Raw genomic sequence first — 24085 nt, forward strand, 5'->3', positions numbered from 1 at the left:
AGGAAGCTATATTTATAGCAGTAAGAAACCTGGAGGCCATTAAGCCTGGGAGTGGCAGGATTAAAGTTGTAATTTGGGCAGAGGACTCTTCAGTTATTTCACTGGAGTGGGGGCAGGAGATTGACAGGAGTGCTGGGCAGGAATGGGGGGAGGGCAGGGAGGGAGGAAGCAGTAAATTTATATCTCTTATTCAGACTTCTAGGCTGGTTATTAATTTACATGAATCGTGAAGTTAATATTTCGGTCATTCACCATCCTCCACTTGTCCTAGATTATGAGTGTGTTGGTGTGAAGTGTATTGTTTACAGACTCTCCTAGGTAGAGGATTTAAAAAAAATATTTTGTAGTTGTGGTTGGACACAATACCTTCATTTTATTTATTTTTATATGGTGCTAAGGATCAAATCCAGGGCCTCGCAAGTGCTAGGCAAGCACTCTACCGCTGAACCACAGCCCCAGGCCCTAGAAAGAGGATTTAATGACTGGTTTTGAAGTATCTGGAATGAACCAGAAGTACCTAGAAAGCTTAAAAAGATGAGCGGTCTCCTGTAAGTAGGAAGACTTCAGAGGTCCATCTTGGTGATGTCACTTCTGCCATTTCATACAAATCCCTTCTCCTTTTTGAGTCTTCTCACATTTCTTTTTTTTTTTCTTTTTCTTTATTTATTTATTTTTTAAAGAGAGAGTGAGAGAGGAGAGAGAGAGAGAGAGAATTTTTTTTTCTTTTTTCTCTCTCTCCTCTCTCTTTATTTATTTTTTTTTTGAGAGAGAGAGAGAGAATTTTTTAAGTATTTATTTATTTTTTTTTAAGTTATTGGCGGACACAACATCTTTGTTGGTATGTGGTGCTGAGGATCGAACCCGGGCCGCACGCATGCCAGGCGAGCGCGCTACCGCTTGAGCCACATCCCCAGCCCCCCATTTATTTCTTATTCAAGAAACTTCTTTTTTCCTTTTTTTGCATCGATAGCTTCGGAACCCAGGTTCTGAATAGGTAGCCAGGTGCTCGGCCACTGAGCCACAGCCCAGCCCAAGAAGCTTTTTTTCTTTCTTTCTTTTTTTTTTGGGGGGGGGGGTATCAGGGGTAGAACTCAGGGGCATCCCCAGCCCTATTTTCATATTTTATTAGAGACAGGTTCTCACTGAGTTGCTTAGCGCCTTGCTGTTGCTGAGGCTGACTTTGATGTCACCATCCTCCTGCCTCAGCCTCCTGAGCCGCTGGGAATATAGGTGAGGGCCACCATGCCCAGCTGTTTTTTTTTTTTTTTTTTTTGAGAGAGAGAGAATTTTAAAATATTTTTTAGTATTTATTTTTTTAGTTATCGTGGACACACATCTTTGTTGGTATGTGGTGCTGAGGATCGAACCCGGGCCGCATGCATGCCAGGCGAGCGCACTACCGCTTGAGCCACATCCCCAGCCCAACCAGCTGTTTTTTTGTTTTCGTTTTTCTTTTGAGACAGGGTCTTGCTAAGTTGCTGAGGCTGTCCTCAGACTTGTGATCCTCCTGCCTCAGCCTCCCAAGTCAGTAGGATTACAGGGATTATAGGCATGTGCCACCATGCCTGGCTTCATATAAATTTTATGTGACACATGGGCCTTTATTAATGAAGACCCAAAGAAACAGGAGAATCTGTGGGGGGTTTTGTTTGTTTGCTTTGTGGTATTGGGGATGGAACCCAGGGCCTCATACAGGCTAGAGAAGCACTCTACCATGGAGCTATAGTCCGGCCCTAGAATCTGTGTGTGATGCTAACCTGGGTGAGGTGGGTGGTCATGGAGAGGCCTGGCTGATCAGAGGGAAAGACCAAATGCTTATAAGCTGGTGAGACTGAGCAAGGGCGGTTTGTTCTGGTCTTCCCTGAGTCTCTGTGTCTTCAGAGATCAGAACATTTTTTTCCTCCCAGTACAGGGAGGACACTTCTGGAATGAGTCTTGTGACCTCTGCAGGGGAAGTTCAGGGAGCTTTTACAGCCCACTTCAGGAGAGAGGGGGGTCAGAATTCCTTCCAGTTTTCATGGCCTGCTTCAGCAGAGAAGGGGGTGCCAAGGTGCCACATTTCAGGTGGGGTGTCCTGAAGCCCACCCTGTGGGCCCACGTGTGCAGAGCAAAATGTAGAATACGGCCCCACAACATGCCGCCCTGCAGGCCGTCCGTGGTGGGAAGCCAGGGAGACCCTCTGAGGACGGGCTGTTGGAGCCCAGGGCTTTGATTCGAGGCGGCTGAAGGAAGGGTGACCTGGGCTCTGGGAGGAGCAGACTCAAGGTCCCCCAGGGAGCAAACGGGGTTGGAAGGTTCCCACAGGAGAAGGGAGGCCAGTGCGGTAGGCATGGCGGGCATCAGGGAAGGCGAGGCAGGGAGGTGGTAAAGCAAACTGCAGGACCTTGTGGGTCACTGCAAGGGAGGACATTGGCTTCTACCCAAGGTGGGGTGAGAGCTGTGAAGGGTTTTGAGGTAAGAGGGTGGCACTCTGCCTCAGGGGCTCTGATGCCCTCCTGCAGTTGTCTGGGACATTGGGGGTGAGGGCAGGAGGTGGTGGTCCAGTGGGGGAGATGAGGGGTCTGGGCCAGTGTGGGCATGGGCGAGGCAGAGGGGGTCAGATTCCATTTCTATTTGGGCAGAGATGCCATGGGTGCGAAGGGCAAGGCCAGGAGTCCGCTCCTGTCAGCAAAGGCCCGGCTGGGAGACCTCCAGGCCTGACAGCTCAGTGTCCCTTTCCTGGTGGCGGGGACAGTGGTTGGGAATGAGCTCTACATTTGGACATTTGCCAGAAAGCTGCAGACCCAAGGCTGAGGGGGACATGGGCAGGAGCCTGGGCACCCCGGGGAGTTCAGGACGGCAGCCCGTCCAGGGGTTCCAGCCTAGGGAACCGTAGCCCTGGGTCCTGGCTAAGAGGCAAGTGGGTGAAAGGGCTCATCCCGTCCCAGTGTGGGGTTGAGAAGGAGGGAGCCGGTCACCAGGGGGCTCCTGCAGCATCCACTGCTGGCACAGAGATGGGGACAGGCCAGTGGTGCAGGGCTGCGGGGAGGGAGGGTCGGTGGGACACAGAAGTCCCATTTGGGCAGATGAGACAGCCCTGGAGGTGGGTGTGGAGACGGCTGCACAACAGTGGGAATGAGCTCAGCGCCACGAACTGCCCCTCAGGCGGGTGGGGACGGCGCATCCATGTCATATTCATCTTGCTGCAGTTAAAAAAGGACGGTGGCGGGAGCAGGGCAGGAGCGCGCTCAGAGCTCCAGGCCACCTGGCTGGCCTTGGCACCCAGGGCTTCTCTGCGTCAGTGCTGACGGGCCACAAGGGCGCCACAGCCTCCGTCATCGCTCGTCTGGTGACCTTGTCTGGTACCAGAAACCCACAGGAATCCAAGGAGAAAAAATCGTCAGAAACCCCATTTATTTATTTATTTATTTATTTTTGTGGTGCTGGGGATTTGCCAGGCTGGCACTCCACCACCTGAGCTGTGTCCCAGCCCCTGCCCCACCCCAGTCCTTTTTGAGGATGCAGGTGACCCATGGCCTCCCTGGGGACCCTGCCCGTCCCCCTCAGGGAGCAGATGTCACTCTCTGCTGGGGGCTTTGGCCACACAAGCTGCCGGCCACTCAGGCAGGCTCCTTCCTTGCGTTTCTGTTTTAAGTTAGGAAGACCTACTTGGTTTTGACTGATTGTGATAAAATGTGCACAACAACCTTTACCACCTCGCCACATTTAGGTGTCCTTGGCGTTCAGCACGTTCACATTGTGAAGCAGCCATCACCACATCCATCTCCAGAGCTTTCTCATCTTCCCAACATAAAACTCTGCCCCATTGAATACCAATCCTCTGCCCTCCTCCCCAGCCCTGGCATCTACCATCCTACTTCCTGTGTCTTTGAGCTTGACCACTCTAGGGACTGGCCATCAGTGGACTCCCACAGGATCTCTCTCTTTGGGACTGGCTATTTCACTGAGCATGACCTTGAGGTCCATCCATGTAGCGTGTCCTAAGCTCTCCTCCCTTTTAAAGGCTAAGTAATATTCCATTATGTGCATGCACCACTGTGATCATCCTCCAATCAATGGATGCCCAATTGCTCTCCACTTTTGGTGCGGTGATAACATTGCTGTGACCATGGTATAGACATACCTCTTTGAGACTCTGGTTCCCTATTTCTAGTTATATATCTAGAAGTGGGATTGCCGGAGGATATGGTGATTTTTTTTAATTATTATTTTTAGTTGTAGATGAACAAATACCTTTATTTTTATTTATTTTTAAGTGGTGCTGAGAATGGAACCCAGGGCCTCACACGTGCTAGGTGAGTGCTCCGTCACTCAGCCCCAGCCCCAGCCCACGGATATGCTGATTCTAATGCTTCATGTTATGAAGAGCTGCCTTACTGTTCCCATAGCACTGCACCATTTTCTGGGGCCCATTCCATTTTCATTTTTACTTGTAGTATCCCAGTCTTTTTTCACGCTATAAGGCACTCAATTAAAAATGTTCCCCAGATTTCCTTGTTTCCAGTAGCACGTGACCTGTCTGAAATTAGAATTTTAAAAAAAGAAGGCTGGGAGGTGTGGTCCCAGGTCCCACCCAGCACCTCCAAACAAAGCAAGCTTTTTGAAGCCTCTCCTAGGAGAGCTACAAATGTGTTCTGCCCAGGACTATCAAAGCAGGCTTAAAGGGCAGGAATGTGACATTTGAGATGAGGCTCAGGGGAGGAGATTGGCCAGTGAGGCATTATGGGGACGGAAGAGCGACCTGCATGTGCAAATACCTGGAAATGTGCGAGGTGCAGTTTCAGTGGGGCCCCACGTGCATTTGGGAACTGCGAGAGTTGGGTTCCCTGGCTACAGGGAGGGGAGCGAAGGGGATGCTAAGACCACAGGGAAGAGCTGACCTTACTGGCCTGGACCAGTGGTGGTGGGGGGACCAAGGATGCAGGGCGGCAGGTGGAGAGGTGGAGACAGCTCAGTGGGGCCTGATGGAGGGGCAGAAGGCTCACAGGAAATGGTGGGGCTGGTGGAGCCCCATGAGAGGTGGGGACACAGAAGCAAAATCAGAAGTAGGTGGACTTAACTGGACTTTGACACCTTGTTAAGCTCTTGCTCTGGAAGATAAGATTGTCTTATTGCCGTTGAAACCTGAGGCCACTGACAGAAGCTCAACTGTTCTGCCAACTGGCATCTGCTGGGCCGTGGTCCAGCTTGCTTTCCATCCCGACAATGTTCTAAAGCTCCTAGTTTCGTGAGGTCCGTCTCATTTATAAACTGTTCCATGAAGCCCCAGTTCCTGTCGCTGTGTAACATATCACACCATGGCTTGGTGGTCGAGAGCGGTCAGTTTATTGTCTCCTGGTTTCTGTAGACAGGCTCAGCCAGGTGGTTCTGGCTTCAGTTTTGGGTGAAGGCTACAGATGAGAGTTGAGGGTCAGGGCTCCAGGACTGGCCAGTGGTCTCACTCCCCACATGGTCCTGCTGCTATTTTTGGGCTTCTGCACAGGATGGTGGCTTGCTGGCCGCTGGGCTGTCCTATGGCAGCCAGTGGCTTAAAGCTGAGTGTGTGTCCCAGCAGGAAGAGTGCAAGCGGCAGTACCCTTGTGGCCTCCCTGTGCAGCCAGGTGCTGTTTCACTACCCTTCATCAGGTACCAGTGAGCCCCAAGCCCACCAAAAGGAGGAGGAAATTAGACTCTTGTGATCTGAGTCGGGAGTGGGGAGATCTGGGGCGGGAGAGAACGTGGCTGTCAGCCGCACAGGATGTTCCAGGGCATTCCTGACCACTGGCCTCCCAGTCCAGGCTGTGTCAGGGCCCTGCCTGGGCTCCATTGTGCCTGGACCTGGATTCCCAGCCTTTTTTTTTTTTTTTGGTGCCAGGGATTGAACTCAGGGGCACCTAGCCACTGAGCCACATCCCACCCCTTTTTAAATTTTATTTAGAGACAGGGTCTCGCTGAGTATTGCTTAGAGCTTTGCTAAGTTGCTCTGGGTGGCCTGGAATTTTTTTTTTTTTTTTTTTTTTTTGGTGTTGCTGGGAATTAGAACCCAGGGCCTTGTATATACGAGGCAAGCACCCTACCAACTTCTACCAACTGAGCTATGGCCCCAGCCCGGGCCCAAACCTGGGCTCCCAACTGTGTAACCTTGGGCAGGTGGCTTAACTTCTCTGAACTCTCTACTCCACTGGGTTGGGAGAAATCTGCACAGAGGTCCTGGTCTGCAGGTGGGGAGGGAGGGTGAGAGTGCAGGCCGGGAGCTGGTGGCTGGCAAGCAGCTGTCACTAAGCCAGACTGACAAAGGGCCCTGGTTATTGGCTAGCGCTCCTTGTTGGGCATGGTGGCACATGCCTACAATCCCAGCAACCTGGGAGGCTGAGGCAAGAGGATCACTAGTTTGAGGCAAGCCTGGGAAACTGTCTCAAAGTAAAATTTTAAAAAGGGGCTGGGGTGTACCTCAGTGGTAGAGCTCCTGCCTACCACTCTTTGTGAAGGCCTGGATTTGATCCCTAATACTACAAAGAAAAAGTGGAGTGGGAAGGAAGTGTCAGATACCTCCAAAGGGTGGGAATGGGGTGAGCCTTTCTCCCTGTTGTCTCCTTGCTGCCAGCTGAAGTGTGGGTTGGCTAGAGTGAACCATGGCAGTCATCTTGGGCCATGAGATAACCTTGTACAAAAAGGTGGTTGGTGCACAGTGAAGAAGTTACATAAAAGCTTATTTCTGATACCATGTGACACCAATACCTGGCTGATAGGAAAGAGATAAGAAGTCATATCTCAAGTCTAATTTAAGTATTATTTTGGATTTTGTTGCCATTCACAAACAAACTATATCATTATAACACATACTTTTGCAGTATACAGGTTTCACATGTCCTTATTTTCCCCCTGCTTAAGGGGCTAATTTTTAAAACTGGCCTCTGTGCTGGGTGTGGTGGTGTACTCCTGTAATCCAAGAAGCGTGGTCGGCTGAGACAGGAGGATTGCAAGTTTGAGGCCAGCCCCAGCAACTTAGTAAGACACTGTCTTAAGATAAAAAAAAAATAAGGTCTGGCTATTAGCTCAGTGGTAAAGTGCCTCTGGGTTCAGGGTTCAATCCCAGTATCCAAAAAATAAATTTAAAAATAAAATAAAATTGGTCCCAGTTTATATTGAATACCATGAAAAATGAATCAGGTCTATTACAAAAACAAAGGGAAAGGAGGCTTCCAGGATAATGGAACAAGGATCCCAGCAAATCCTCTTTCTAAAAACAAATATGAAACTAGACAAAATTGTCCAAAGCAATATAACGCGAGTCAGCCGTGAAGCTCGAGTGTGAAAAGGGCAACAGGCAGACATGGTGGAGCCTGGCGGGGCCTTGGCCTAAGACTTTGAGAGGCTGTAAATATGTCCAGAGAACTAAAAGGGTCATGCCTGAGGAAGTGCTTGCGAGTGTCGACAATGACGCATCACAACTCCAGGTCCGCGCTGGACTTGGGCGCCCGAGCACCATGTCCTCAAGTGGCTGCTGCCTGCTGAGATGGAGCTGCCAGCACAGCAGAGCCAAGAGCCCAAGCCAGTGACCTGGTCAAGATTTTCTTCTTTCCTGAGGCCTCAGTGTTCTCCTCTGTGAAATGGACCCCACGGGTCCTGGAGATGGAGGACAGGCACTTGGACACAGTGTGGCCCCCACTCCTGGCAGCGGGAGCCCAGGAGCCAGGAAGGAGTCGCGCAGAGGGCAGGCTGCGTTGTGTTGTTGGTTTAATTTATTACTGTTTGACATCCAGTGACACTGACATACCCCACCGGGCCCATGGCCCCTGGCCCCCGGCGAGTCTGAGTCTGACCTGTCCAATAAAATACAGTACGAGGAGTGGACGGCTACACACATGCACCCACGTTACACTACAGTGACTCCAAGCCGCAGCCCCGCGGTGCTGCCAGGGAGAACAGTTGTGGCGCCCCAATGCATGATTCTCTCTTTAGACAGTTAATGCTGTAACAAACGCTACGAGGCCAGGCCAGGGCCAGACACAAACAGTCCTACATCTTCTCTGCCGTATAAATATGGAAGATTTTTTGTTTATACAGTTTCCCCCAAGTCTGGAACTACGTCTGCTGCTACCCGTTACTGCTAAGGGCTACTCCGTCTCTGCTCGGGAACGAGGGCTTGGGGTCGAGACTCTGGAATGTCGGAGCTCAGTCTTCCTCACTGCCACTTCCTGAGCGGTCCTGGACAAGGGACAGGAGGAGAGAGTGTAAGTCACCCCACCTGACAAGGCACCCCATTGGGCCACTGGGCTTTAAATGTATTTGTATAGCAAAGCACCAGGAAGGCCACAGAGCCCCTTCCCTGGGTAACTTGAGTAAATTGAGCTCTTCCCAGGGGCCTGGCTCTGCATCCACACCCCTCCCCCTTGGGATCTGGGGACCCACACAGCCCCCCGTGTTCCATTCTGTTGCTGTCTGCTTGTCGCTGTGCCAATATTTGTGGCTTCAAAACCACGAGCATCCTTCCTGACCACATGAGATCTCTGTGTTCCATGTGAACAAGTTAGTCTGGTAAGGGCCACAGAATACCCTGCAGGATCTGGACCCTGCAGAGGGAACGCTGTTACAACCCAGCCCCAGGGCCCGCCCCCTCATGGTCAGGACGTCATTAATGTCCTCAGAGGTCAGATTCATTCCCGGCACTTTATTTTGAAGCTATTGCAAAAGTTACAAGAAGAAACCCAGAAATACAAGGGGGCTGATAGAGCTTCAGTGGCAGCTGGCCCTGAGCTGTGGTGTCCCTGGAGTCTGCAGGACCTCTCTGCTTTGCCATAGAGGAAAAGGAGGCCTGAGAAAAAAGTACCTCCCAGGTCCCAAGCTTAAGGACAGCCAGGGCACCTGCCAGCTCCCCCTGCTGAAGTGTGCTCACTGTGGCGTGGTGTGGCACTTCTCCTTGGGTCCAGGGACCCACAGAGACTGTGGGCTCATCACAGTGGCACAGGCCTATCACCATGTCTAGGGGCTGTGTGTTGTTAGCAGTGCCAGGGACAGAGCCCTGCAGGTGCTCTACCACTGAGCCACACCCCAGCCTTTTTTTATTTTAATGCGCAGGAGTTGTTTGGAAATGTCCTGCCTGGGCTACAGCAGAAGTAAGGAACAGAGGCCCAAGGGCATGGCATGTTAGTTACACAGGGACAAGGACACCAGGAATGCCTCTATCATGGAGGGTGCTACGTCAGTCCAAGGAGATTATCTAGTGCTGCCTCCAACTCTGGAAAAGATCCTGCCCATCTGCCTGGATGGGGGCCTTGGTATCCCAGGGTGGGGCCACACTGTGGGCTGTAACCAGAAGCCCGAGGCCTCTGTGCCCCCATCTTGGATGACCACTGGCTTCTGGAATCGCAGACTCAGGCTGGGGTAGGGGGTCTACCGTGGACTGGCTGGGACCTGTGGCGAGTCACCTAATGGCCAGTCTCAGTTCCCTCACTGCAGAGCAGGGTATTCCAGCAGCCATGACTGTGGGGACACTGCCTTAGCCTGTACCTGTGGCAGCTGCTTGGGGTGTGGCATCTGGCTACTCCGCTGCCCACCGGCCCTGGCTAGTCCAGTTAGGCTGCTGCAGGGCTGTGGGGACCTCACCTCCTCTTGTTCCTCCTCACTGTCGTCGTCACTCACAACTGGTTTGGCCCGGGAGCCACGGCTTGGCCGCCGCCGACCACCCTTTAGCCGATCCTGTGCCTTTTCCTTCCGGCCGAGCTTGATCTTCACTTTGACAGAGCGGGCTGCGGGGGGACCAGGAAGAGGAGAGGGGGTGAGCTGGGGAGCCAGAGGTCCGCCGCCACTCTGCACCTACCGCACCTCCCTCCCCTGGACTCACATTCAGATTCAGAGCCTTCCTCCTCGCCCTCCTCCTCTTCCTCACTCTCCTCGCCTTCACTGTCGTCCTCTTTCTCAATTTTCTGCCTCACGCTGGTAAAGACTGACTGCAGGACAATGGAGTCCTCGTAGATCTGGTGGGGACACAGGGCTGAGTTGGGGACGGTCAGAAGGGCTACCCTATCCCCAGCCTCTACATGGAGACCCAGTGGCCAGCCCAGCCCACAGAGCAGGGGGCCCGTGTCCACAGTCCTCTCCCACAGCTGCCCCGAGAGCATCAGGCTTATTAAAGGCCCCTGGAAAAAAGGGCTGGGATGTTAATTTTTGAATGATCACGCGCCTCCCCTCCTCTGAAGAGCCCCAGCAAGTATCTCTGAGGAGGCGGGTAGTGATGCCGACCCTTGCAGAAGCCACCATCTCCACAGGCTCCTCAAAGGAAAGCCCCGTTCCTGGGGGCGCCCATCCCACACACACTAGGGAAACTGCCAGGACGAGGTCTGGGCTGTCCCAGCCACCACAGGGAAGGCTGTGCCCACGGGATTCCTCCCCAGAGAGACCCCAGAGCATTTAAACCCCGACACCTCCACTGGCTTGCAAAGGTCGCCTGGAGGGACAGGTCTGAAGCCATTACCTCAGCAGGGCAGGTGCTCTTTTCTGCGTGCTCTTATTAAAAACAGCACATCAGCCCAAGTTCCCAGAATGGGATCTTTTAAAAAATATTTTTTAGTTGCATTTGGACTCAATACATATCCCATCGGCTGAACCAAGGGGCAGATTGTCTGGAGCCTGGGTGAAGTGGCCGGGCCAGGACGGCCCAGGCGGTGCCCACTCACCAGCGAGCCCTCCAGGTTGAAGGTCTGCGCATTCTGGCACAGCAGCATCACGTCCTTCTCCAGGTCGCTGAGGCTGCGGTACTTGTGGTTGCGGATACGTTCCTGCCAGAAGAAGGAAGGCCTTACCTCAGGGCCTCCTCTCCCTACCCCCACCCTGTGCTGCGGACCCTACGGTCCAGCCTCTAGCCCCCTTTGCTAACTCCGAGGCCCAGGGCCATGGTAACCTCCAGGCAGCCCTGGACACCAGCTGCATGCTGGGAGGCTTAAGGCCACTCCCTGCCAGGTCCCTGATGATCTTTCCCATATGCCTCTGTGGTTTTTAGATGGGGCTACCCATGGAAGCCTCTGGGTTCTATCACATTGTCCCCAAACCCCACACACCCCACATGTGGGGTTGACCTCGCCAAGAGCTCTGACACCCACCCCCGGCAGGGGTTACCTTTATCTTTTTGAAGTCCACAGGCTTCCGGATGAGCTCGTAGTACTCAGGCAGCTCCTTGCGCGAGGGCAGCTGGATGAACACCTCACTGAGCTGACGTCCACTACTACTGTAAGGCAGGACATGGCACACGTCATTCCCAGGCCGCCCTCCTGGGGGAGATTCCACCCCACGCCATATGAGAGCAGAGAGGACGAGAAGTTAATGTAGACATGGGAGCTGCCACATGTGCACTGTCTTGGACTCAAGCCTCAGCCCTGGAGGGAATGGCAGTGCCCTCAGCCCAGTGCTGGTGGGCATGGGCGCCTCACCAGTTGCTGGTATTCCTATCTGATGCTACCAGGAGTTTGCTTGTGCTGGTAGCATACACACGATTCCAAAGACCACAGGGTTCACGTGTGGGTGTGTCTCTTGCAGGTGGCACTGTGAGCCTGTAACCTTCAGAAACGGTGGGAAGAATCTGAGGAGAAAGATGTCTTCCAGGGCTTTCCACTGGGTGAGTACCAATTACTATAAGGGAGCAGAGGAAAGAGCCACAGGCCACGAAGTGTGGTTGGGTGTGCATTTGTCTCCTGGTGAAGCCAGGAGCCCTGCCTCCTACAAAAAGGACCACCTAAGAACACAGCCCAAGACGGGTGGACAGATGCTTCAGGAACAGAACACATAGGTCGGGTGTGGTGGTGCACACCTGTAATCCCAGTGGCTCTGGAGGCTGAGGGAGAGGACCAGCCTCAGCAACTTAGGGAGGCCTTGTTTCAAAAAATAAAAGAAGGGCTGGGGATGAAGCTTAGTGTTAGAGCACCCTTGGGTTCTAGCCCAGCACCAAGAAACAAAACAAAAGAACATGGAAAGCAGACGACCCTTTGCGTTCTAGCACCCTCCTCTGTCCTCAAGCCCAGGTTGGCCTACCCAGGGCTCCTGCAGGATATGGACAGTTGGGTGGGTGTGGACAGTGGGCTAGGCTACAGCATGTGGGGTGGCCACACAAGAAGCCATGTGACCCAGTCAATCTTGTTCTGAAGGGTCCCCTCCTCTCTCAGGATGCCTGCCACGAGCTCCACCTAGGGCTTTATGTCCAGTTGTCCAATATGCTATCCTGCTCTTCCTGGCTGCTTTGTCACTTAGGCTTTTCAGTGTCAAACCCTAGGCAGGTAGCAAAGAAAAATGGACCACAGCGTTGTCCCCAAAACTTCTTTTGTAATTATCAGCAGAAATGAAGCCTTACTTCTTAGCATCCTCAAGGGGCAGATTTGCCACCTGCCTTCCCAGGGCTACTCACAGCTTGGGTCCTAGGTCCCTTGTGCTCATTTTGGTGTTTCTGTGTGTCACAGAGCCCCTGATTCAATGGACAGGGACACCCCCCCCATGACCAAAACCATGCTGGGTGAGGTCAGTCACTGTGCCAGACCCTACATACGACTCTGGCAGAGGCACAGGGCTCGCTAGGCAGGTGGAAGTTCGGCATGCCCTACCCGCCTTGGGATTCCTCCCTGCCAGGCTTCCCTTCCATGGCATATGTGGAGTTATATGCTTGCTTCCAGGGTGTATCTTTAGCCACTCACTGTCCATGGCATATGTGTGGGACCAGACTTCCCCCCTGGAGATGTGCCTCCTGCCTCTAGGGAGCAGACTGGGAGTTTGGCCACAGGAAATGGAACTGGTTTATACAAGCTCTGAAAACTAGATTACAGCAGACATGTTGGCTGCTCACTTCTGGAGAAGCAGACCTGGCACTGTGCAGAGGGACATCCACACCCTCCACCCGGGGACACCAACCTCACAGTTCTGCAAGCTCAGTGGCAGCCCTCCCTCTTCTAAACCTGCACGCCTTACTCTCTGGCTGCGTTTTTTTTCTTCATATGTGTGCGGTGCTGGGGATGGAGCCAGAGCCCCTCACACCTCTAACACAAGATGTAACACCCTGTGCTTTTGGGGTGTGTCCTGGCTCTAGCTGGGCTTGGCCTCCCTCTTGAACTTGTGTGATGGAGAAGAGTCCCTGCTATTCTGTGCTCCACTGTGGACACAAAGAGGTGCCCACTATTGCTGAGATAAGCGCCTGAGCTGTGTTCTGCATTGGATATTAGAAGCCAATACCTGTGGGCACTCAGATACCAGTGCTTGGTTCATATTTCACTCAGAGATTTACCTGAGAGGAAATAAGTACTTGCCATAGGGTGAGACATGCTCAGACACCGAGCCAGTGTTTTTGCTCCCTGTGACACATGAGCAGGCCTCAAAATTCTCTATATATAGCATGGCCATAACCTGGTGTCTCTGTTCCTGGGGCACAATGAAGCCGAGCACTGCCTCACAGCCTTTCAGCTGGGACCACAACCCATCTTTTGTTCATGTGTCCCCAAGAGGTCTTTTTGTTGTTGTTGTAGATGGACAAAATACCTTATTTTTTTAGATTTTTATGTGGTGCCAGGGATCAAACCCAGTGCCTCATGCATGTTAGGGCTCCACCACTGAGCCACAGCCCGGCCCCCGAAGGGGTCTGTTATTGGACATGTTTATTGCTTATCTCTGCTCCCGCTGTGTGTCTCCTCACAGTGTCCTCTTGAGTGGATCTTAATTAAGTCCTCTTTTTCCACATGCTCTCTTATACTTGGTGCTTATGACTCTGGCCAGGCACACCTATAATCCCAGAAGACTGAGGCAGGAGGGTCACAAGTTCAAGGCCAGCCTTAGCAATTCAGTGAGACCCTGTCTCAAAGGGGCTTAGTGGTAGAGTGCTCGCCTAGCATGCATGGGGCACTGGGTTCGATTCTCAGCACCACATAAAAATAAAAAAAAAATTAAAAGATATTGTGTCCACCTAAAAAAAAAAAAAAAAAAGGAAGAACTGGGGATGCGGCTCAGTGTTAGCACACGCTAGGCCCTGGGTTCCATTCCCAGCACCGCCAAACAGCCACACCCACCCACCCACGCCTAAGATCACGGAGGAATTCCACTTTCTCTCTTGAGACGTTTTGATCTCTTCCCTTTTAACAGGATTAGTTCTGTGGCCATTAACCCTGGAGAGTTCTCCCACATCAGCCCTGGTCATCCTGTCCTTACCATGTGTCTCCCCAGCCAGAACACAGGCCCCAAGGGCACAAACCATGCCCGCTCTGTCACTGGCATCGGGAACAAAGCCTGGTACACAGTAGTGCTCAGTAAACATTTGTTGAATGATGGACACTTAGGCTAAAAGTTTGTGGGTCACAGAGTAGTAGGAATTCCAACCTGAGCCTCACCAAGGTGCCCCTCGCCTCAGGTGCCCCACTACTGAGGAGTCGTTTCTACTCTGCTCTTCTAGCAGGAGCTCCCTGCAATGCAGCGGTGGCCACAAGAGCAGCCTTCTGTCTCTGTGGCAGTGGTTCTGGGAGAAACTTCTGCAGGCTGGGCACTGTCTGGGAACCTCCAAGGCCTGGCAGCAGTGGGTTAGTGAAGTGTCCGCAGGCCGTCGGGATCAGCCCTGTGACCCCAAACCAGACAGAGGCAAGAGCAGCTGCCATGGCCTAATGCCTCCTGGGCCAGGTTTCACTGTCTTGGAAACAACTGCTGAAAAACGACAACGATAAAGCCACCGTTGTTGCCCTACCTCTGGATATCAACTCCTGGGGCAGGGATTTCCTCAACCTCATTCCCTAGAAAGGGACACAATTTAGAGTAGAGACTTGGAGTGACCAAGGCCTCACCTGGGGAGGGGTCTTGGTCTTGATGAGGTACAGGCCCTTCTTGGAGAAAGCAGCCTTCGTGGGGACCTTTGTTGTCCTAATTGACACATCTCTTCAAGTGTAGTATTTAGTTTTAAACCCAAATTACAACAGAAGAGAGGAGACAGGGTAGGAGACCACTACGCCTCTAGAGAAGACAGAATGTGAGAGATCACCTGTCCATATCCCTTAATAGAGAAACCAGAGAGGTTAGGAGAGCAGGCTGCCAACAGGAAGCTGGTGGCAGGACTCGGGCTGAGTCATGGACTCTACCCTAGTTCCACCCACTTTCTCATTTACTGTTCTAAATCAAGGGTCAGCAACATTACTTTGAGACAGGGTCTCACTAAGTTGAGGAGGCTGGCCTCAAACCTATGATCTTCTTCCTACCTCAGCTTCCTGAGTTGCTGGGATTACAGATGTGCACCACCACACCCAGCTTCAGAAAATGTTTTCTGAAATAGTGTAGAGAAATTTTAGGTTTTGTGGGTCTGAAACACTATGGCAATTACTCAGTTCTGAATCCTAAAATCAATAGCCAAGGACCACATATATACAGGAATGGGCCTTGGCTATGTTCCAATAAAACAAGTATTTGTCAACAATGAAGTCTGAATTTGATGATTTTTTAAAAAATTTTAAGACATTGATGGGCCTTTATTGTATTCATATCCAGTGGTGCTGAGAATCAAACCCAGTGCCTCACACATGCTAGGCACAACCCCAGCCCCCAAATTTGATGATTTTTGCAACTTAAAATAGCCTTCCTTTGATTTCCTGTACATATTTTGTTTTTATTTACTTTTTCTCTGCCCAGTCCTGGGGCTTGAACACTGGGTTCCTCCATTACTGAGCTACATCCCCAGGGTCTTGCTAAGTTACCCAGGCTGGCCTTGAACTTTCCATCCTCCTGTTTCAGCCTCCTGAGTACCTGGACTTACAGGCTTATGCCAGGCTCTTTTCTTGTTTTTGTTTGAATGTTGATTTGCAGTTTTGGTTCACTGACCTCTATGGTGAATCCTAAAAATCAATAAAGGAATGTCTGAATCAGGGGTAACACGTACCTGGTTTCCTAATCCTCTGACCATGGCAGACACTGCAAATGGATCACAGCATCATACCTTGAGTTTGAATGGCCTCAGTGAGGCAAAAGCAATCAGGTGAAGATGGTGCTCAACTTAGATCCTATCTGCTCACTACAGAAGTGGTCCTGGCTCATTTAACACAGGATTCCAGCTCTACTCACCTTCCTATGGACCACTCAAACCATCATTCTGTGACCTCTCCTCTCTGTTTTGGAGTCCAATCTTTTTTTTTTTTTTTGGTACCAGGGATTGAACTCAGGGGCACCTGACCAACTGAGCCACACCCCAGCCCTATTTTGCATTTTATCTAGAGATAAATGAGTTGCTTAGCACCTTTCTGTTGCTGAGGTTGGCTTTGAACTGTGATCCTCCTGCCTCAGCCTCCTGAGCCTCTGGGATTATAGTTGTGTGTCACTGTGCCTGGCTGAGACCAGTCTCTCTTGACTTGAAATCAATAGAGAACCAGCAAGAGTCCCAGAAAAGAGCAGCTCAGGATTTTCAAAACTGATTCAGTAGTAGAACAATAGTCTGAAGGACAATCACATACAGTTAAACAATGAAACATAAAAGAGGTACGTTCTTGGTACAAAACAATTTTCTAGGTTCAATGTTTGACACATTTTGAAGTTAAGAAGCAACCTGAGAATTTTTAAAAAATGAGAAACCTAGAGCAGATTAATTTACTTACAGAAAAATTCATTTCACTCATGTATGAGTTAAACACAATTCCCCATGACAGTGGTCTGCAACCTCGGCACTCTTCCCGTACAGAGAAGGCAGAAGCTGCAGCTTGGAGTCTGCCCATCCAAGAGCCAGCCTGGCTGCAGTTCCCATGAGCACAGTTCCCAAAGAGCCAACTTTTGGACAAGCTGATAGATTCTAATGAGCCGACGATGTGTCCAGGAGCACCGTTTTTTATTATGGGTTTCATAATGAGATCCTGACACACACCCTTCCTTCTGCCGGTGGCACATCTGGATCATAACCCAGGCATGGCATCTACCTGGCATGTATGCCGCGGCAGCTTCCCCAACACCACTGGGCAGGCAGGGACTGTGCTTTCACATTCCAGGAACAGCGCGGTGACCCCAGGTCTGTGGCAATGCCAAGAACGCTTCTCCAGACCAGGGAGTGATGCAGACAGAGGTGGAAGCGAGCTGCAGCCCCTCAGGCGGCAGCCCTGGAGTCGAGCACACAAGGCCTGACTGCAGGGATGGTGCCAGAAGCCCCAGAAGCATAGTTCCTTTTCTGAATCGGCAACAAACCAAGTGTCAATCACAAGATACCCAAGGTCCTCTTGAAATGGCAAACACAGAAGGATCCTGACACTGGGGTTGGGGGGCAGGAGTTTTCAGGGTGCTCTGGTCTAGCAAGAGAAGCAGGGGAGTGTTGGGGTATGGACTTGGAGGATGTACAATTGAAGTACTGCCCACAAGGCATATGCAGGTGCTTGGCAAATGCTGGCAGGGGAAGGGAGCAGGACATGGGACCTGCTGCTGAACCAAAGACACTCCTGGGGGGCAGGCAGAAAAAAACATGTGTGGGCTGCCCACCCAGATCCATCTTCCCTGGGTGCCAGACACCTACACCTATGTTGGTCACTATCTGCCTTAAGCTGTTATGTTAAATGTGTTATTTATGTTTTTAAACTTTTATACAACAGCTGCTGATTTGGAGGTGGGGAGCATATAATGTCCCTAGCACAGGGCATGCAGCCCAGGATGGAGTCAGCCTTACAAATAGGGCAGCTGGAGCTTTTTCTAACAAATTCCATGGCAAGTTCAGAACCTCAGCTCAGCTAGACACACAACCCAGCCACAGGCTTCCTGGGACTACTCTGTCTATGAGTTTCTGAGCCCCTCAGTGCCCTCTGCCTTGGGTATTATTTGGGCATGGGATCCTTGACTTTCACCAGCTAGAAACCCTCATCTGGTCAGAGCTGGCATGTAGCAAGTTGAGGCTAGCTGCCAGACAATGCTGACCACATACCTGGAACTGAGGGCCACTTCTTCCTGATGGAGTGTGCTTACCCACTCACACCTGGGCTACCGAAAAGTCCTTCTCCAAAGGTTGAGGGCCAGAAAGCCTTGAAGCTTTCCTGACCTGTCAAAAAGGGACCCCTCACCCACTCATCCTTCCCCTGCTCCCTTTCTTGGAGGGTTGTGCCTAGGGCCTGAGGAGTGTGGCATGCCTACTCTACAGCCTCTTACCTCCTTCACCAGAGCACACCTTGGCCTAACCATCTGCACGTCTTGTGTTTTTCTTGTCCAAAGAGTAGTCTTTGATTCTCCATGAAGTGGTCCAGGTTTGTGGTACAGCAGAGAACTGCAGAGAGGCCTAAGGAGCCCAAGGGCCTGCCTAGTGGGGTTCAGAGCCCTGGCCAGGCTTAGCCTGGGAGGTTTGTATGTATGACATCTTCCTGAGCCCCGATACCAGCTGTAGACATCCTGCTCCTTACCTTAGAGCCCACACACACCTCCTAACAAGTAGCACATTCTCTAACATGGCCTCCTCCTGGTCAAATTCCAGAGACCCAGGTCCTCTGCTGCTGCACAGAGCCTGCAGTGCAGCAAGGGGTCTCCCCAAAGGCCAGCGCCGTGGTGGAGCTCCTCTGCACCTGCCCGGCCTGGCCCAGTAAGCCAGCAGCGGCTAGAAGCACTGAAGGGGTTCAATGGATGCTCCTTTGATGGGCCTGCTGAGGCAGCGCTTTCCAGCAGTTGTGTTGCTAAAACTTTTCCAAAAGCACCAAGGGGGCACACAGGACACCTATTTGCTGCCTTGGCCACCAGCTACCAAACAGCTTCTCCAGGACCCAAGGGAACCAAATACCATCTGGCGGCACACACCCTGCCTTGACAAAGTCTAACCCTGACCTCAAAGGCATGCCTAACTTTGCACATGTTTCAGTTTTAAAGTATAAATTCCTACTTCCAACTTTCTTTATTCTGGTTTCTTGCTGGGGATGGAACCCAGTGCCTTGCACATGCCAGGCACCATTTTTTTTTTTGGTACTGGGGATTGAACTCAGGGGCACCCAACCACTGAGCCACATCCGCAGCCCTATTTTGTATTTTATTTAGAGACGGGCTCACAGAGTGCTTAGATCTTTGCTGTTGCTGAGGCTGGCTTTGAACCCATGATCCTCCTGCCTCAGCCTCCTGAGCTGCTGGGATGACAGGCATGTACCACTGCACCCGGCTGCAAGGTACCATTCTGATTTTGATTCTGGAAGTTCCTTAATGTGGTTTGAGATTTCAAATCACAAGAAGCATTCTCTGCTTGGGGCCCCTGGGAATTCCTTGGCATGGACTTGGTCCCTGTTGAGCCCCTTGGTCTTGCTCAGCTTCTTTTGACCCTGGGAAGCCAGTGTCCTCCAGCTCTCTGCACACACTGTCCCCTCTGCCTGTGATACTCGTTCTGCCTCTTTTCCAGTGGAGCTGCTCATCAGGCTCTGCTTAGGTGGTCCTTCCTACTGAAGGCCCTCTAGCCCCTGACCAGCACTAGGCACAAGGACCTGCAGAACTGTCCCGTCTTCCTTTCCTGCAGCACCAGAGTACAAAGTGTCTTTTCAATCCACCCGCTGCATTCAGTGTCAGAGGCTGGGCACACACCACTCCAGGGAGTGCCCCCAAATGCAGCCAGGGAGCCTCAGGAGGAGTTGGCCCACTGGCCACGAGTTGGAGTACGAGCGAAGGGAGAGTTTCCTAAGCGAGACGGTTGCAAACATCTGAAGGAGTCATACAAAGGCGATCTCATGCACAATTCTGCCAGGGTCAACACAGCCTGGGGGCCAAACCTCCACCTCATAAATCAAAAGCAACATCTGGAATGGCAAGTGACAGGAAGGGCACCCCTGCCTCTCCATGAATGTCTGGCTGCAACACAGCAGTTGGTACATGGCTGTGCCATTGTTGTCCCTTAGGTGCCATTGCACTGAGGTACAAGCAGCTGCCACCTAAGGTCACCGGGTATGGTACAAGCAGCAACATGCACTCCTGCTTGATAAGGCAGGCTCCTGACATTAGTTCAAATGAGGCGGCCCCAATCATTCTTCAATGTTCACAAAGAACTGAGTTGTGATGACTGCTCCCCTCTTCAGGCTCCACGTTCAGCTCAATCATAGAACTTAGTGGCTTAGAGGGTTCTGGAAGGCAAATTAAAAAACCAAACAAACAAAAAGTCCAAATGTTTCCTTGAACATTTAATTTTCTTTTTTGGAAAGGAATAGAATATTACTTTTTATTTTGGTTCTGGGAATAGAACCCAGGGTGCTCTACCACTGACCCAAATCCCTCCCTAGTCATTTTTATTTTACTTTATTTATTTTTCTGATACCAGGGTCACTTAACCACTGAGCCATACCCCCAGCTCCCCCCTGCCTTTTTGTATTTTATTTAGAGACAGTGTCTCATTGAGTTGCTTGTGGCCTCAGTGAGTTGCTGAGGCTAGCATTGAACCTGCTATCCTCCTGAGCCTCTGGGATTACAGGCATGCATCACTATATCAAGACCATTTTATTTTAAATTTTGAGATAGGGTCTTGCTATGTTGCTCAGGCTGGTCTTGAACTTGAGATCCTTCTGTCTCTGCTTCTTTCTCAAGTTGCTGGAATTATAGGCATGCGCCATTGTGCCCGGCAAGCAACAGAAACTTTTGAGAGAAAAAAAGTGAACTGCGATGCTCTGACTCATTTTATCCCTCTCAAGTTCTCTTGGGTGTGGTCCAGGCATACAGGGCGAAGGGGCACCAGGTATGGCTTGTGAACACCCCCTGCCATGGTGGCTGGTGGCTTGGAACCTTCCAGGTATCTAACAAGTGTAAAGAACCTATCTTGTCCCAAAATAAGGTGTGGCCTTGGTCCTAAGATCCTGCAAGGAATCTCGGAGCCCCTGAAATGTCATGCCTAACAGGGTAGCTTTGTTCCTCTGTGGCTTTAGGCCTAGAATGTCTTGAAGGTGGTTTAGGGTGGTAGCTCTGGGTCATGGGGCACCAACTTGACCTGCAGAGGTGCTGGAAGTCAGTCATATGGGCTGTCAGTCAGGTCTACTTGATCCCAGAAAATTCCCCCCAAAAGTCGAGGCTTTCCTGTTGAAAACACTTCACTGTCTCACTGCTCCTAGGAAAGCGCTGACTGCGGTTCCACTGGAAGCTCAGCTGGAGGCTCTCCTGGATGCCGCCCTGTATGCTTCTTCTTCTGGCTGACTTTGGTCTTCACCTTTTACAGTGACTATCTATAACATGAGTTTAACAGCTTCCAGTGAGTCCTGTATCCTTCTAGAGAACCTCAGAGCTGTAGAAGGGATGGGGACTCCAGACTTTCCCTGTCTTTACAAGGGACAGGTTGGCCCTATCCTGGCTTACCCTTGTAGTTTCAAACTTAGTTAAGGATGTCAGAAATATCTGCTAAATGAGTCAATTTTGTGTGTAAACACCATTGCTGAGGCTGGCTTTGAACTCATGATCCTCCTGCCACAGCTTCCCAAGCCGCTGGGATTACAGGCGTGTGCCACCATGCCTGGCCCTTTTTGTTTTTTGAGACAGGGTCTTGCAAAGTTGCTAAGGCTGATCTCCAACTTGCAAATGCCCGCCTTCTGATCCCATGGGATTCCACATGTGCATCACCTGCCCAGGTGCATGCCCATTCCTTAGCTGATGTGTCCAGCTAGATCTCGTCTTGTGTGACCAGCAAATCACATTTTAGGGAATGGTGTTCTGAGTGCACACCAAGTGTTCCTCCAAGTCCACTCTGCAGGCTTCCCTTGATAAGTGCTATGCCACTTGTCATTTCTCTATGGTCCCTCTTGGTCTGTCGGTAACTCAGTTGTTTTTTTTTGTTACAGGGGATTGAACCCAGGGGCCGTATCCCCAGTCCTTTTTGAGACAGGGTCTCACTAAGTTGTCGAGGCTGGCCTTGAATTCGTAATCCTCCTGCCTTAGCTTCCTTAGTCACTGGGACTATAGAGTGCATCAACCATGCCCAGCAGGTAACTCCCAGTTCTGCAAATCCACCTGTTCCAGGAGGATGCTAGGCTATGTGGAAACCACACAGGGACCCCTGTGCCCCATGAGTCAGACAGAAGCAAGGAGTGCAGCTGAGTCCACAGCTGGTCTTCTTGGCACACTGGATGTCCTGCAACTGGACTGTCTCAACAAGTCAGTCCCTTCACAAAGCCTAGGAGTTACTTTCACCTTCCTGTCGATTTATCATCTCGGGTCCTAGGCTGGGAGAGGATTATGTAGGATTATGTTCAGCAGCTGGGTGAGCCATTTTCTCGTCACATGCTAAACAGGTAAATATGATGCTAATGAGACATGGAATGGAAAATATATAGAGAGAGTGTGTGTGGGGGGGGTGCTGAGGATTAAACCCAGGACCTTGTGCATGTGATGCAAGCACTCTACCAACAGCTTTATCCCCAGCCCCAGAATAATAATTTAAATAATATTTACTCTGAGAAACATCCACAACTTTTTTCTAGGTCTTTGTGTTGTTGTTTAAATTGAGGTATCCAGACAGGAATGTTTTCACATCTATATCCAGAATTTTCCTGATATCCCAGGAGCGCACTTGTGCTGCTTTCCCCTATATAGAGGGTTTAACTTTCAAGTCCATAAATCACATACCTAGAAGTATACTGTTGGCACTCTTTAGTGTCCTGCTTCCTGCACTCAAAAAGATAGGATTCCCCATATAGCTCCTCAGGAGGCTTAAAAAAAAAAAATCTCTGCATCGCAGGAATATGAGCATCTGCCCTCCTAAGGATGGACGCTGGCCTGATTGATTCCTCTTTTGGGACCTTATAACCTCGTTTGTGTGGACATGCACTGGGCTCCTGGGAGGAGATGATAGGATTAGATGCTGCTGAGAGTGGCCCATTCCTGGAAAGCAGGACACAAGGTCCAGGTGCTGCCCACCTTGCCAGCAGGAGCCCTGGCCTTCCTGTTGGCTGTGGACGCGGCAGCTCTGGTTCTGACGTGTACTTCCGGGCGCTGTAGTGTGCGTGTCATGAGGGCTGCGCCTCATCATGCTGAGCAGTCAGCAGCATGTCCTTCCCGGTGGCGGCTCTTCACATTCACTGTCGGTCTTCAAAGTAGCTTGTCTTTCCCAGTCTATGGTGTGGATCATCACTGTCATAATAAGAGTGTCCTTTGCGGAACATTCCTAATGTGTCCTGTTGAAAAGACCGCCTACTCAAAGGACATGAAGATCTCCCATGGTTTCTTTTAGAACATTGTTAAATCAAATTGGTTATTGTTCCTTCATGCAATCTGGTAGCATTTTACACACAGGCTTCCATCTTCAGAAAATCCTGGATTCGGTAGAAAAACCTTTGAAATGAAGTTTTAAATGAAGTTTCTGAAAACACTTTTAACTTTGAACAAAGCACTGAACTACACAAATGCAGAATGAAAACAGCATTTTAACTCCACCAAAATTTCTCATCATTAAAGGTGTAAAAGTTACCTAACTTCATTAGGCACAATTTATTTTTGAAACAGGAGATAATAAAAAATATTGTCTACCAACAATATCCTAGCTCCATGGCAGGTTTCAGAAAGTGTTCAACTTCATGCTTTAATAGTGATGAGGAGAGTAAGTTCAAGATCTGGAACGAGACTTTATCCACCACAACTATAGTAAGGAGAAGGTGACCACCTTCTGTAAAGTTGATGCCTATGTTGAGCAGCTCTGATCGTCGTCCTCCTCTGCATGATGTGCTGCAGCAGTCACACTCAGCACTGCCTCCATCCTGTCCTTTGTGATCATAATCCCAACTGCACGAGCTGCCGCAGTTTGATCTCCCCATGCAATCTCCTGGTGTTGGGGTATGTGGTCTTTTTGTTACAGAGACTCAATCTTCATTCCACTGACACATAGAACACTGCTTCTACCTTTCATTTTCTCTCCATAATCCACTTCAAAGGAATATATGTGTATCGTGGAAAGTGGGCGTCAAGAAGGTTCTCCTCTATGTAGATAACCTAAAACATTGGCAGGATTGACTATAAAGCCCAGCCTACCTTCCTCACCAACCTTAAGAAGGTGTTCTTCACTGGTAATTTCAAGTTTCCTTCTCAAGAAAATCAATAGAGGGACAGCTCAGTGGCAGAACATGTGATGAGACCCTGGGTTCTGTCTCCAAAACCAAAATAAAACAAAACACCTCCGGAGGTCTGTCTATTTCATTAGATTTTTGCATATCCG

At 50.7% G+C, this 24085-nt stretch overlaps 1 protein-coding gene across 5 annotated transcripts in view; it reads right to left on the reverse strand.

Moving 5' to 3' along the window:
- Positions 1-7708: 7708 nt before the first annotated feature.
- The window catches only part of Smarca4 (SWI/SNF related BAF chromatin remodeling complex subunit ATPase 4), a 91988-nt gene continuing 75611 nt past the window's right edge, over positions 7709-24085 (reverse strand). For 2 of the 5 annotated variants that reach the window (XM_077796379.1, XM_026399864.2), the window contains exons 31-35: positions 11095-11203; positions 10656-10757; positions 9824-9956; positions 9586-9728; positions 7711-8187 (exon numbers count right to left, since the gene is read on the reverse strand). In XM_077796379.1, the coding sequence (XP_077652505.1) occupies positions 8155-8187; positions 9586-9728; positions 9824-9956; positions 10656-10757; positions 11095-11203 (520 nt within the window). In that variant the 3' untranslated portion in view covers positions 7711-8154. Of the gene's footprint in view, positions 8188-9585; positions 9729-9823; positions 9957-10655; positions 10758-11094; positions 11204-24085 lie in introns of all 5 variants that reach the window. The other 3 variants (XM_077796380.1, XM_026399867.2, XM_026399866.2) reach the window with 3 other exon arrangements.

Source organism: Urocitellus parryii, chromosome 3 (assembly GCF_045843805.1).
Source record: "Urocitellus parryii isolate mUroPar1 chromosome 3, mUroPar1.hap1, whole genome shotgun sequence".
Classification (NCBI taxonomy): Eukaryota; Metazoa; Chordata; class Mammalia; order Rodentia; family Sciuridae; genus Urocitellus; species Urocitellus parryii.